Raw genomic sequence first — 14,051 nt, forward strand, 5'->3', positions numbered from 1 at the left:
TTTGCCCTGTGCCTTGCAACTCACTTCTATAATTCCAGCCAATTTCCTATTTCTATTATTTTCCCACAGTCCTTCCATTTTCAACTACTTTTAGAATTGGTCCCCTTCCTTCTTCATGTTCCTGTTGTTCTGCAGGGTGCAGCACTTCTCACGCTTCCATGCTGGCCCAGACTGCCCCATCCTGCCCTCTAAAAGAAGAAATGACCTCTAAAAAGGGTATTTTGTTACCCAAGGTTTTTGCAGGCTCACAGAATGGTGGGGATTGGAAGGGATCTCTGGATATCACCTAGTCGAACCTCCCTGCTAAGGCAGGTGCCCCTAGACCAGGTCACACAGGAACGCATCCAGGTGGGTTTTGAAAGTCTCCAGAGAGGACACTCCTGGACAACCTCTCTGGGCAGTCTGGTCCAGTCCTCCAGTGCTCTCAAAGCAAAGAATTATTTCCTTATGTTTAGGTGAAACCTCCTTGGTTTTTAGTTTGCACCTGTTGTCCCTTGCCTTATCGCTGGCAACCCCTGAAAAGACCCCAGCCTCATCCCTTTGACCTCCACTTTTCATTTATTGGTCAGTATTGATGAGATTCCCTCTCAGTCTGCTCTTTTCCAGGCTAAAGAGCCCCAGGTCTCTCAGTCTCTCCTCATAAGAGAGATGCTCCAGTTCCCTCACCATCTTCATGGCCTTTCATTGGACTCTCTCCAGTAGTTCCCTGTCTCTCCTGAACTGGGGAGCCCAGAACTGGACACCATACTCCAGATGTGGCCTCACCAGGGCAGAGTAGGGGGGAGAGGAGAACCTTCCTCCTCCTGCTAGCCACAGTCTTCTTAATTCATCCCAGGATACCATTGGCCTTCCCGACCACAAGGGCACATTGCTAGCTCACGGTGAACTTGCCTAGCAGCACTCCCAGGTCCTTCTCCACAGAGCCACACCAGATGCAGGACTCTGCACTTGCCCTTGTTGAACTTCATGAGGTTCCTCTCTTCTCAATTCACATGCCTGTCTATGTCTCACTGAATTTCAGCACAGCCTTCTGGTGTGTCAGCCACTGCTCCTTTTGTTAAAAACAGTTACCACCTCTGACATGGCTAGCAGTAATGGCTGGTCTATAAGGACAGAGGAGGAACATGAAGGGGCTGTCTCCCTTTCCACTTGAGGAGGTGTGTTTCTGTATCTTCACCCATTGCCAAAACTAATGCTAGCAGCTGCTGAAGCTGACCAGTTCTTCCTACAGGGAACCATCCAAAAAACCAGTAGCCCTCTGGAGTTAGTTGGAGATTTTATCCCCACAATGTCAGTAGCAAAACTTGGTTGGTTATTTTCTTGAAGAAAATAATCCTTCAAGTTGGAAAAAAAGGTGTTCAAATAAACTTCCAAATGCAAACTGTAAAATATACATAGCAGCAGCAGAAAACAGCTTCTTGTCTCCCCTGTGGCAGTTCCCAAGCCACACCTGGAGATCTTGGGCAAGCATGTACAGACCATCCCTCATTGACGAACACGAGACAGCAGAAACACAGCTTGGCTCCCTTCCCTCTCCTAACTCGTGATTCTCTCACAATTCTGACACTTAATAGCAGTTCATGAAGAGTTGTTTTGCTTCACCTCCCTGCTCTTTGTAACTTTCAGGTTCATGTTGCAATCTGAAGGACTAGAAGTACATTCAAAAAGAAAACCATTCAGGATCAGTAGTTTTATGACAATGCCAAAAATCACAAGGCTTGTGAAAAAAGGCAGGACCTGGCAGTGCTGTACCCTCAGTTACCAGAGGTGAGGCAGGGGTGGAGACAGGAGACAACAGAAATCAAGTTTCAAGGAAACCTGTAATTTCCTTTTCCTTTCACAGGCTCTCCCTCATCTGTCTTATAAACCCTCTTCCTACAAGGAATGGCCACAGACACAGTCTCTGTCCAAAGGCCGTACAGTATCTCAGTGTACCAAACCCGTGACCAGTGAAGCAAAGAGCAGAGGACTCTCTGGGAGAGCTGTGTGACCTGTCTTGGGGACAGTTAGGGTCACAGCACTGAGGTTCTTGGGGATGCCTCAAATACAAACCAGGCAAATGCCAGCTTCCTTCTGACCTATTTCTGTATTAAACTTCTCTTAGAAAATGACATAACCAACTTATGGAGAGGGACTAGGCACTCTAATACTAATTACTAAAACTGCAGGAGATTAATTAGTTTTACTGAATAATGACTCAAATGGCTGCAAATGAACTAACCCCCAGATCCAAATCCATGTGCTTGTTTACCTGCCTGGAGATTCTCCATATCTCACCACACTGAAACTGATCTCATCTGAGGCACAAGCCTAAATGTAATTATTTCTCCAGGGTTTTATGGCACAGCCCCAGTCCCTGGAATGCAGGTCTGACTCTCTTCAGTCTGCAGGTTACAGACAGCAGTCAACTGCACTGTAAATCCAGCTGAGAGAGGGAAGAGGTAAGAGGTAAGAGAAGTGACATTGTTGGCAGAAGAAAAGAGGGGGAAATCTGACCAGGAATATATTTAGTCTATAAATCATACCTTTAGTGATTCATGCTATTGGAATTCATTAAAGGATTACTGCCCCCTCCCCCCCCCCCAGCTGCCAAATCACATGATAAAGTCAACTGCTCTCTATTTCACTTTAAATGAAAATGCTGGGCAGGCACAGTGACATCTAAGAAGCTCACTTACATGACCTGGCAGAGGTCGATAGCTGGGCTTTGCTAAATAGCCCCAGTTTGAATTTCTAGAGATTACATGGAGACATCCTTACAAGGCTGTTAATCACTACAGCCATGAGGTTCCGGCAGATCAGGAAGCTTCACAGTCTTGAAGACAAAACTCAAAATATTTAGTGCTTATGAGGTTGTCTTGGTGACTCCCTTTGGAGATAGACTGGGGAAATCCCCCATAGCAGATGGTCCAGATGTCTGGTGTGTTTCTTCTACACATGCTGTAGTATACTGCTTTTGTAACAAACACCACAGCACAAGAAGCAGCTATGTAAAAGCAGTCATGTCAGAAAAACTCATCTATCTAATGTTAAACCTCCTTAAAGTGGATTAATAAAATACCATCAACTCACTATGCAGATGACCTTTTTAGTATTCCATTCAATGTAGCTAATTTCAGTTCAACTAATGTATTTTCTTGGCAAACACCCATTTCAGGGAACAGTTTTGAGGACCTGAATAAGATTATTTTACTCATCTTTCTTAGAAGGTCATTTCCACAAAGCAGTGTTTCTGTTTGCTTGGTCCTAATGATATCACTGCAGACAGATTTAATACATACATAAACTTGCCATGATCACCAATTCACTTCCTCCACCTTTCAATGTCCTTTATGTTACTAAACTTTGAGTTGTCTCTATGTATGTCCAGGGGATGTGTATGTAAGAAAAGTTACAGAGTTGGAAATGTAATCCTACCTCTCTGTTCTGGAGATTAAGTTCATAACTGGCAGAGGTTAGCAGGAAGATCAAGTGCTACTAACCTGCAGCTACTCAAAGTCACCTACGGCTATATACAGAACTATCTTTATACTATTTACTGAGTTACCTTTACTGCTTAGCACAAAAATATACAATATATGGAAACTCCAGGTAATGAAGCTTGAAAAAGCCTTGCATGGACAAAACAACCTAAGTTGTTTAGCTTAGAACCTAAGTTGTAATTTATCAGCATCTTTGTCAATGGGCACTGGCATAAAGATTTGGCCCAGGATATGCAAGACCTGGGGAGTCCCAGGTGCCTCTTCCATTCTTGATCACATTGCATACTAAAGGCATTTGGCAGAAAGCACCTGACTTAGTGTACATAAATTTCCCCCATCCTCCCTAGTATTACAGAAGAGCTGTCTTCCAGGCTGAATACAAATCTTCAGATAAGCATAGCTTGTGTGATAGATGTTTACAGTACATTCATTCTGGAGAAAAAGAAAAGCAGCCAGAAAAAGCAGCTTCTAAGTCCTTTTTTTTTTTTTTTTTTTTCCCCTAATTGAGAAGAAATGTGGTTTGGGGTGTTTTTTGTTTTGTTTTGTTTCTGGAAAACAAAGCTCCTTTGGGTCAAAATAGAGGAAGCACAGAACCACAGTTAAAACAAATAGGTACTAACTACAGTTTATTCACTTGCAGCAACTTTACCTTAGAGATGTTTTTACACAAGAAGCGTCTCTCATCAGCCAAACCTCTAAGATGTTTCTGCTCATTCCCATTTCTGCACTGGAATTTGTAAGTCCCCCTAAACTGTGCTGACACAGCTGCTTGCAGAACAGTCCACAGAACAGATCGCTTGGTTAAAATGAAAACAGCACCACTTCTCCTTGGAGGGATATTTTTAACCTGCAACCCCAGAAGCAGTTGTATCAGCAAACTGGAGAGAGCAGACGCTGCAATGTGAGGAGACTAACAAGCAGTTTGGGAATGAGGAGAGAAAGAGATAAGCAGGAACCTCTCAACAGGCTTTAATGCCAAAAAACATCTCATGCAACCAGACACCGATCTCCTCCTGGCTTACACTCAGTGGAATTTTTCAGAGGAGTGTGAAATACCCAAAATCCACATTCAACACTTTCTGTGTATTGCTTTAAGCAAACAGAAGGTGGAGAGCGTCTGCACAGAAGGAAAATAATAGTGTGGAGTGAAATCAAGAGTCATTTTCTAATGCAAATGTATTTTTGTATAAAGAGAAACAAATTCTAAAAATATAGCCTTTAGAAATACAAAAGATCTGTTCCCAAGCCCAAGGAACAGAACTGACATTTAAATTTTCCACACTGATGTTTATGTCTAATGAAATTTTGATTTCTTTAAATGTTTCACTCATCTTCTCTAGGTAGATGGCTGATCAGGAAAACCTAAAAGGGTCTCACAAGATAACAAATTTCTTGTCCCTGAGTATATTAACAGGCTCTGCAGCCTCTCCTCTTGACCTTCTTAGGGGTTTGTTGGCAGGTATCCAACACCAGCTCTGACATAGTGCAACTGTAACCCGAGATCAGGCTGCTGGAGATTTTTTTGAGCCAGAACTGGGAGATGCCTCAGCAGGGACTCAGAAGCAGTGTTCATGCTTAGCCCCGGGTCATGAGCCATGCTATGGGTACACTTATGTCCAGCCTCACATCTCACTGCTCCTACCCTGCTGCCCCAGCTGCTGGGTTCAGCCTTGGCCCAGTCCCATCAGTACAGACCCAGTACAGACCCAGCCAGGCTCCCCAGAGCCACCCTGCCGGGAGGCACTACCACCCACTGCTCTCTGTTCCTGTCCCACTCTGGGCAGCTCATCCAGCTCTGTTCCTCCCTGACAGCATCATGTGCTGGGCTGCCCAACAGACACTGATCAAAGGTGACTTCCCATCAGACCAAGACTTTATAAAAATCCGGACTTTTGCAGATTGTCAGACAGAATCCATATGGCAGTTAGCATGAGGAAGTGCCGCCCGACACCGAGTACAGCAATTTCCAGAGGCACCTCTCAGTGCGTGGTTAAAGAACAGGACACTGGATCCCGACCTTGCAAGAACACACTGAGTGAAGGAAATAGCTGTTCTGTTCACAGCACGTTTGCTTAAGGAACCTTTTATGCTCCAGATGATGCTGCCGAGAGACCTGTTGTTGCCCCCTCTACTTTGTGCCATTTTTAATTTTCTGATTTCCAGAAATAAATTTGCCACAGGTGGGGGAAAATTGATTCAGTAATTCCTCCAAAGGTACTGCCTTTCCACGTCACAACAAGGCTTAGAACTTCATCCAAGGTAGCATTCGCTGTGTTCTCAGCTGTGATGTGATGAAAGATCTGTGTCCTTTTGGCACCAAGGAGGCAGAGTGATCAAGTCATGTCTTTTCTGACATAGACTGATCACTTCTTCAGACCACTTCTTCAGAAGCTGAATGATTTCCATCAGGCTTGCATGCTAACAAAGTAAGGGCAACTCCCTTGCTGTGGGTGTGCTCTGCGTTGGCTCAGGATAGTGATGAAACAGGTGACACCAGGCGAAGCTGCTTCCTTCTGACAATGGATTTGAGAGATGCTGAGATCTCTCTGTACCGAAGCCCATACAGAAAAGGGAACAAAACTTTAGGCAGAATCATCAGGACATTGCACACTATCAGGGAGATCCAAATTCCTGTCTGCAGTCTGGTGACATTAAAGCACAAGAATGATTCTATAAAAAGGGCCAAGAGTGGAAATAAGTGAAAAAATAATGCAGTGTTATGCATTAAGAATGTTACACTCGCTCTGGAGCAGATGTTCTCCCATATACCTGACTGTTTGGTTTTAAAATACAGAATAGCATAGCAACAAAATATTAGGGACAGACAGAGGAAGATAACCACCGTAGAAAGCCAGAAACAGAGTTTCACAGCATCAGTCCCATTCAGAGTTAACATTAGTATTATTGGAACTGAGCACGTTTCCAGGACGCAGGACACCAAGTTGTGAGTGCTCCACAGCACCAAGAAGAAAATCCCCGGGAAAGCCCCAGAACACAGCCACAGTAACACAATGATTTTCCTGGTTCGTGAAGGAGGCAAAATATCAATGTAGCGCAAAGGAAACAAAACAGCTATGTATGTGTCCAGGACGACTGCAGCAGCTGTGAACAACCCTCCGCAGCAAGCCACTGCCAGCAAAAATAATAGGAGGACACAAGCTTCTTTTGGGAGATGTATGTGTGCTGCATTGAGAGCAGCTGACAGGGTGTAGAACAACAGGTAGGTCAGATCAGAAAGCAGAGCATTTCCCAGCAGCAGGTACCTTGTTTCCTGACGAAGGCTGAACCTGGTGAAGATTGCAAACAAGATAGCAGGAATGATGAAGACGCCTGCCATAAGGCAGACAACTGGAGGGATTAAAAACAGCTTCATGTTTATGCTTGGTGGACTGAGAGCCCATTCCTCCAGCAAAGACAACAAAGAGACATCATCCAATTTTGAGGAACTGTTGAAATCTGTCTCCCTGTGGCGGTATGCAGTTCCATTCTCTCTTCTTACTGAAGCACAGCCAGAGAAGTCCATTTCCTTAGGATTTGGGGATGACTGTCTGATTTGGAGAAAGCAAGATCTTCTACAATGAGTCCTCAGAAAGACAAATTAATCAGATTATGCAAAAAGTCCATGGAAGCAAATTCTACCAGATCTTCTCGAGGACAGAAAGTTGACACCTTTTAAGTGAATTCTATGGTGCCAAAAGATGTTTTTGCCTAAAGTGGAGACTTTCTTTTCTTTCTGCAAAATCTAATGTTTAGAAAAGAGAATGAATCTTTCTGTGGTTTTAAAAATGTCTAAATGCTTCATCTAGCTCTTTGATCAGAAATTGAAGAGTTGATCATTTACAGCATTTGAGTTTGTCCTCATCAGATTATCACTCCAATGAGGCAGATGCAGTATTAGTTTGATTAAACAAATATGTGATGATGCAGAACAATATTCCACGTGTACTGATGTGTAGAGTCATAAATGTGATTGGGTGATGTTTTGTACCAATTCGTATGCAACAAGACAATCAGTTTGGAGTGATCAATAAAAATGGCTCTCAATCCTCTTGTAAAGTTGTACCACTCTGGCTCTAGTGAATAATATGATCTTATTTATAGATATTATTTGCTTCAATGAAGCAAATCATGCTGCTTATAGACAATGAGCCTTCCCCTGCCTTTTTTAATGCATGACATACAAATACTGAATTCTCATCTCCTGTGGACTTACAGTCATTCTGTGAATTGTCTGGGATGAGTGAATGCAGGAAGATAGAAAACTTTGAATAATTTTTGAGAAGGCTATGTTTTGTCTTTCAGTTGGAAAGAATGTAAACACCTTGTAACTGAAGAGAAAGACTAGGCAGAAGCTGACTGGGTATGTTGAGAAGCTTGTTTGTCAGTATTAACCTATTGCATGCTTTGTTTGGACCCATGTCAGTGAAAGGATAGCCAATGGGGATGTGGCAGCTCTGTATTAGAAAAGTATATAAGTTGACTATGTAACACAGTAGGGAGCTTTGGGTTTTGCTCTTGCTTTGTTTCTGCTTTTGCTTTGCTTGTGCTTAGTGCTTTGCTTAGTTGCTTAGGCAATAAATGCTTTCGCCTTTCTCAATAAGAGTCTTCTTGTTTTGTCTTCACCTGGAAACATCTTGGCACGCAGCCTATGAAGAATCGTATTACTGCTACTGTAAGTGACATGCACTGGAAGGTACCAACATACCCTACAGCAGACCTGGCATTTCTGCCATCCATTTGCAGACCAAGTCTTGGCTTGCCGACCAGCACACTATCAGATCCTAGCACCATGACTGGGGGTGCAATAAGAGAATTGTGAGCAAGCTGGACTGCAGAGAAGGAACTCTTCAATTTCTTCCAGGCATGATGTGATCAGAAGAAAAGCTGATTTTTTTTTAATAGGCTCAACACTGGCTATAAAGCTTTAGTTTTAATGAGAAAGATTGTATTGATGCAGTTGTTCATCATCTTGGATGATGCAAAATGGGCATAGCAGCACTATTCTGTTTCTTGGTCTACACCTCCTTCAGTTGCTTATTCCAGTGTACACCTCAAGAGAGCACATTGCTGCTATGACATCACATCACGCTGCTGATAAGCAGCACAAGTAGCAAAGAGAAGAGCTCTGCAGAACATGCATCTTTGTCAGCTCCCAGCTCTAGTAGCTCTTCTCACTGCATGAGTATCCCAGAACTTTTTAAGTAATGCTGATTGTCAAAGGATTACTCCCAGTTTTTGAAAAATAGTGTGTGCACAAGCCAAAAGTCTAATAAAATAGTCAAAATAAGGGGCCAGTGAAACCTGAATGCTGCTCAGCTGCTTTGAAGTTAGGGCATTTATTTAGACGCCTATAAATAAAAATGTCTAAGTTCAAAGAGCCTTTTGGGCAATCTTGACAAGCCTCCCACATTCACCAGCATGGTTAATCTTTAACTGTGGTTTCAGGTATGATCTTCCTGCTCCTCTCAGCTAATATGGATTCTACTGGAGATGCAACAAGAGCAGAGGGAATGCTGCTTGTCACTTAACATGGCATTGCTGTAGTCATCACTACCACCATATAGCATGTGCAGTGTGCTTCCATGCATGGGAGGCACTGCCAAGCCTCACCTCCAGGAAGTTGTGCCATGGACATGCTGTCTCAGGGCATGCCAAGTAACAGGGCAGACAGCTTATGAAACTCAGCATCAGACATCAAATTCTGTGCACATTTCATTTCCTCACACACTGATTGTTGCGTCCGTGGTACTGTATGGTAAGACAGTTTGACAAGCTGCACCATATGGGTGGAGCACAAAGGGATAGGAGGAAAAAAACAATTATAATTTTTAGGACAGCATTTCAGTTGCTATGGTGCCTAGATAGGCAAAACAGAAGGTGATTCTTTTTGCTCACTCAATCTTGCATCCACTGAAAAATGTGTGAACAATATTGACGCAATTATACATTTGGCTTTAGGATCATGCCCTGCATGTAGCAGTGAACCACAACACAACCTTGAGCAAGCAGTAGCACTCAAAACACCCTAACTGTGGAATTATACTACCATTACAGAATGGAAGGGAAGCAATGAAAACTCAAGTGTGTGTGAATCACCTCCAACTATAATTTCAGACTTCTGTTAATGGTGGAAGTGTTTGCTGCCGCTCAGCTCACGGCATTTCAAAGATGTCCTAATAATGGGCAGTAATAATGGGCAGATTGTCTCATTTCTATGTAAAAGCACAACTGTGTTTTCCAGGATTAAATGTGAACAAACAAAAAACTTCATTAGCATCTTAGCTGCACACTTTTGTCTGATAGAAAAATAAATGCAAATACCATGTACAATGACCTGTTGCCATTTATAGGAGTGACTAATGCAGCCAAGTACTTCAGAGAGTGATGTTATACAGTAGTGTAGTTCTTTAAACATGTATCTCAAGGGCTTGTTGATTATATACAGTTAAGTAGTAGTTCTTCTTTTTTCAGTCTAATTATTTTTTCTCCTGACGCCTGAAAACAACATTCTTACAGCAGAGCTATTCCTTCCTCTTGGATCAAAAAGCTAGTTACCATGAGCTAGAATGTGTTACAAACACTGACACACTCACTACTGAAAAGTACAAAGCAGAAGTAACTCTAGCAACCTTCAGCTGAATTGCCTTTGAAAAATCCACTTCTAGGGCCATGGAACTGTAAATGAGAATAATGTAAGGTAAATAACATGAAAGGTAAGCAAAGGTATGAACTTGCTAATCATCACACAGTAGCTGACTGGTTCACTTTCAGCTGACATCCTCATGACAAATGCAAAATAACTCATGACTCTCTCATTTAGCCAGCATGCAAGCCACCATAGAGCCTATGAGACAACACAACTTCACAGCCTTGCTTATCCTCAGTTATTCATCTGCTACAGCTTGTGGATGGCAGAGTAAGTCCCATGGCATGAGCTTGTTCATGTTTAATTGTGCTACAGTCTCTTAGGAATGTGGACAGGCTTTAGTTTTACAAAAATGGAAACCAGCAAAAAGCTGTCAGACAGATTTAACCCCATCGGACATGTGCAAGTGCAGCCAAAGCCACTCAGGTTTCCACAGGGGTGTGTAACTGTTCAGTACATTTCTGCTAAAGTTTTTAAAGGTTGCTGGTTCGGCACATTGATATACACCCAGAATGGGTAGCTCTGAAGAATATCTGTCTGTTGTCTCTCTTCATTTTCTTGAGCTTAGGAGGCATTTCCACATCTGAACCATTAGGTTAGCAGCTCTGAAGATCACTTATGAAGATACTGCGCTTACACAGCTCCTTACTGTTGCATTTCAGTGTTCAATATTTTGTGGTGCCAACCTGAATGATTCTCCTGCAATTTCCTGTAAACCTGGCCTTAATGCTCTAGCTATTGATTTTTTTTTTAAATCCTCCCTGGTAAACTTACATTAGGTAGATGCACTTTTGACATCTTTTGCTGTTTCAGACCTACAGCATTAGCAGCAGCTTCTCTTCTGGCTCTTATTTTGGCTCACTACAGCCTATATTGATTTTCAAACTGAATCACATGCTGTTAATTACTCATTTCTCCTTCAATCAACATCCCACTGAAAGCTTGGTTATCTTATCTGTTGAGTTTGGGGGATTTAGGAAAGCATGCATTCAGCCACACTGAGCACCGTAAATCTAGAAAAGAATTACAGTATATTCTGATTATATTATATTAGAATATATTCTGTTACTGACTGTGAACAGGTATATTACTAAAACATTACTGCCTTACAGGAGTTGGTATGGACTTACCTGTGTGCACACATACAGAAGCTTCCTATTTCACAGTTTAATCTAACTCCTTCAACAAGTCAACAAGCACGCTGCTGCCATGACAGGGAAGCACCACACAAGAAAGGGAAGCCACCCAGAATAACACTAAGATTTTCTCAGCTCCCCTTCATCCCAAGAGACTGTATTAGGGGGGGTGAGAGAGGAAGTGTGTGACTACATTGTATGCTCACATTCACCTCTCAGGTTCCCTGGGTGCCATCACGCCACTGTCTTGATATGAGCATGGAGTCTTTGAGGTGGCTGCCTGTTCCAGCATCACTTGCCAGGTCCTGGCATAGAAAATGACATTGTGCTTTGGATTTGCCCCAGAGTCTGATCTGCCTGGCCAGGAACAGAGGAAATATAGTCCAAAAAGACCACCTCAGAGTCTATCACAGCTCCCTGAACACAGTATTTAAGACTGGAGTGTTGTTTCACAGAGGTATTTCCAGCCACGTTTGTAACACATCCTCGATCTCAGGAGACATCAACTGCTACAGCAGTTTTTAAACATGCCTTCCATGAGTGCCCCTCTGACAGGATGTCCAGAAGGCATCTCACTTGCTGGTGAAGCTCTTCTACTTGTGGACAGCCAAGCCCCCACAAGCAGACCAACTCCTCCTAGCAGGGCAGGGACTACTTAGCCATAGTGATTTCCTGCCTGTATCTTTATGGCCACTCTGTGGAAATGAACTGCTGTCAATGAAAAAAAACAAGTAATCAGGAGGGCTTAACTGTACTGTTTTGGGTTTTTTTTATGGTTGAGCTTTCCTTTTTTCTTTGTTAAATAGTCAATTGAAAGACAACTTTTCTTTAAATCTTTAAGATTCCCCCTAAGCTTTTCTGCAAGCCCCTTCAGGATCAGGACATATGGAGGAGAGGTAGAGCTTGACTGCCCTAGCCTTGTTGTCCTAGTCTCCATGCCTCAGCTATCTGTCTCCAGCTGGCTCTAGAACTACTGTTCAGCACCTTGCTTGTTATTTGCTATAGATAAGAGACCTATGCATTGCTGTTGTAACTGTACAAAGTTCACAACCAGGCACAGCAATTGCTGAAGTTAAGGAAATAAAGAAATGGGTGTGAAAACTAAGATCAGATTACAATGATTTTAAAAATTAGATGAGATCTGAAACCAAATACACAGGGATTAGAAAGTAATAGTTTGAAGAGAGACTTTGAGAGAGAGAGTGCAAGGACTCAGCATTAAATCCTTGAATCACTTTTTTCTTCCCAAATACCATCAGGCCATGAGGATGACAAAGTTAAGGCAAATTTTGTACCAAATCTGCCTTGTAGATACAATATTGAGAATTAAGATGGATGTCAGAAAAACAGAACTTTGGAATATTTAACAAATATTTCATCAAAAGGTTAGAGAAGTTAACAACCTGAGGGGAAAAAAAAGAGCCTGTAAATCCCAGACATCACCAACTTTCCTGCAGGTCACTGCTTGGCCGTGGTTGCTGCAAGCTGCACACATTTTCATTTCCTGAGCCTGGCAAGGCAAAGCAAGCCAGATTTTCCTATCTACCACAGTGTCTCTTTCATGCTGAAAGGACCTACATGATTCACCCACTAACATGTTTTCATGTGACAAACTGCAGATATCAGAGATTTATAGCAAACGACTGCTAGTTTACATTTTCATTTATGGGCAGAGTCACAGGACGCCAGCAGAAGCCATCCTAGAGTGTTTATTAGATTCAATGCTCTCTCTCCTGGCTATCTATTTTTCAAAACAATGCACTCGTGAAAGAGGAGAAACAGTCTAATGACTAAAGCTTATTTTAAAATATCAGCTTTCTTTCCTAACACAATTTAATTTGTAAGGAGGAACCTTTAGGTATAGAACAATAACATATCACTCTTATCTGAGGATCTAGCAGCTATCAGAAGAGATTAAACCCATATTCAATATCCTGGAGTCAAGAGGCAAAGTAGAAACACATCTGAATTTGTGGCTCCTTGACTCCTCCTTTAAGTCAGGGAGAAAGTTCTTTCTGAGAGAAAGCTTATCAAATGAGGGAGCTACATACATCTACCAGTCTCCTAAGAACAATCTTCCATCTCAGGCTGTCAGTCTTGCTGGTTGTGGCTGACACAAAAAAAAATTATATCTCTGTCCTGTCTCACCAATGTTTTCCAACATGGCCTAGGAAGGACTGCCGCAGGCAGGCAAAAGCAGAAGTTATCTGGCTATGTCCCTATATTGATAGGTTTTGTGTTGTGTTAAAAGCCAGGGAGAGGTTTATCTTGGTATTTCTTTGAAGGGTGATTTGCTGAGAAGGGAAACAGATGTCTGGACAGCATAAAGTGCATGATAAAATAAAATACCAGAAGAAAGATGGAAGGGACAAAAGTGTAGAAGGGACAGGTTGGCATATATAGGCAGACAGGCAGGAACTTTAATGGTGATGCAGCAGGCAGGAGGACAGCCACAACTGTACACTGTCACAGTTCATCCCTGACAGCTGGCAAGCATTTGCCTGCACTGTAAAAGCTGGGGGGCAAAGACAATATGGGAATCAAGATGGAAGGAAACATGCTGGAAGTGGATTAGAAACAGAAAAGTGAGGAAAAACAGCGTGAAAGAAAATACATCTTATCTCTTCCTATTCATGCCTTGTGATGACAGCCTGTGAATGAATGGATACAATCTGTACACGGCATGGACTAGCACCATCCTGGGAAGAAGGATCCTCATTGCCAAAGTTCCGATGCTTATTCCCAGTTTCCAGTGCTGTACCTAGGAAAAGCAGTGGTTTCCTGGTG

The 14,051-nt window shown here is 42.6% G+C and overlaps 1 protein-coding gene across 1 annotated transcript; it reads right to left on the reverse strand.

Moving 5' to 3' along the window:
• Window positions 1-5,949: 5,949 nt before the first annotated feature.
• LOC128970842 (probable G-protein coupled receptor 148) lies at window positions 5,950-7,005 on the reverse strand. The gene has a single exon (XM_054386203.1). The coding sequence runs from the start codon at window positions 7,003-7,005 to the stop codon at window positions 5,950-5,952; it is 1,056 nt and encodes a 351-aa protein (XP_054242178.1).
• Between the last annotated feature and the right edge of the window lie 7,046 nt (window positions 7,006-14,051).

Source organism: Indicator indicator, chromosome 13, assembly GCF_027791375.1.
Source record: "Indicator indicator isolate 239-I01 chromosome 13, UM_Iind_1.1, whole genome shotgun sequence".
NCBI classification, from domain to species: Eukaryota; Metazoa; Chordata; class Aves; order Piciformes; family Indicatoridae; genus Indicator; species Indicator indicator.